Source organism: Plectropomus leopardus, unplaced genomic scaffold (assembly GCF_008729295.1).
Source record: "Plectropomus leopardus isolate mb unplaced genomic scaffold, YSFRI_Pleo_2.0 unplaced_scaffold19187, whole genome shotgun sequence".
Classification (NCBI taxonomy): domain Eukaryota; kingdom Metazoa; phylum Chordata; class Actinopteri; order Perciformes; family Serranidae; genus Plectropomus; species Plectropomus leopardus.
In genome coordinates this window covers 540-1,887 of record NW_024620704.1, presented here as the reverse complement: position 1 = coordinate 1,887, position 1,348 = coordinate 540, and the positions used below count along the sequence as shown (strand labels likewise).

At 33.2% G+C, this 1,348-nt stretch overlaps 1 protein-coding gene across 1 annotated transcript; it reads left to right on the top strand.

Moving 5' to 3' along the window:
• Positions 1-484: 484 nt before the first annotated feature.
• On the top strand, positions 485-1,028 carry LOC121965248 (tyrosyl-DNA phosphodiesterase 2-like; the record flags this gene model as incomplete). Its single annotated transcript, XM_042515406.1, has 2 exons — positions 485-783; positions 858-1,028. Coding segments are annotated over exons 1-2 (264 nt in total), but the record flags the coding sequence as incomplete, so codon positions are not given.
• Between the last annotated feature and the right edge of the window lie 320 nt (positions 1,029-1,348).

The following is a 1,348-nucleotide window of genomic DNA, read 5'->3' as shown; positions in this document are numbered from 1 at the left end:
TCCTGATACTGGTACTTTACTCCTGATACTGGTACTTTACTCCTGATTCGAACTTTTATTACCAAGTTCAGAGACTAATGAGACGTGAGCACCTTTCTTCCATTTTATGAATGACTCAACGGTGTGAGACGGCTTTAAACTCGTAGTGCAGCTAGATTACAGTTAATAGGAAGAGAAAATAAAAGGATGGCTGTTTTGTACACTCTTGAATTTTATTTAATTATTTAATTTATTTATTAAGTCAACAAATTGTTTTTATTTGATTTTTTGTTTAAATTTACTAAAGTATCTAAACAAACATTATTTAAGTAGATGTGTTTTTTTTATGTATTTTTAATATTGTTATTGATATAATAATAATAATTATTGTGATTATATTGTTATTGATCTGGTAGCAGTTATTATCTAATATTTATTATTATTTACTATGATCTATCATCTATTATTTTCGTTATTTATTTGTTATTTACCTTGAACACGTTTGTCTGGGTTTTGCTGTGATCGGCTGTGAGGGGTGGGAGAGATGGGTTTGCAGTGTTGATCTGTTCACTTCAAATGATCAAAAAAACAAACATAATTTAAAAATAAATAAATAAAAGACTAATAATCAATCCTTGTGCTCCACTCAGACTGTAATTTGCAGTACGATTTGATCCCTGGTCAGGTGGTAAGGAGAAATACTTCATCGCGATGATGCTGAAGAAGTCGAGAATGACAGTGCTGAGGAGAGAGATCGTCGCCTATCCAGCTTCTCGCCAGATGAGGAACCTGCTTGTCGCTCAGGTCGGTGCTCAGTCTGAAGCAGTTCATTTCATCCCTGTAAAAACAACATACGATGAAGGCTCCTTCAAATCCAGGTGCTGTTCAGAGGCCAGAAGCTTTGTCTGATGACGTCCCACTTCGAGAGCACCAGGGCCTGTTCGGAGGAGAGGATGAGACAGCTGCAAATAGTGATGAAGATCATGACACAGGCGCCTGATGATTTCACCGTCCTGTTTGGAGGAGACACCAACCTGAGGGATTCTGAGGTTTGACGCTTGTAATTTTGGCATTTTTTAAAAAAAAATTCTCTTTTGGTGGGTTTGGAAGGTGTGTTTTCTTTAAATATCATCAAAAATTATACAATACCAAAAAAAAATAAAAATCATCAAACATTCAGAGGAAAAAAATCTACTTTTTATGACCACAAACATATTAAAAGAACAAAAAGCATCAAAATGCTTTAAAGTAAAAATAACATCAACATTTTTATTATCGCAAAAACTTAAAAGAAATTAAAAACCATCAAAATGTTTAAAGAAAAAAAATCACCAAAAAGTTTCATGATTTTTATTTTTTAGTTTTTAAT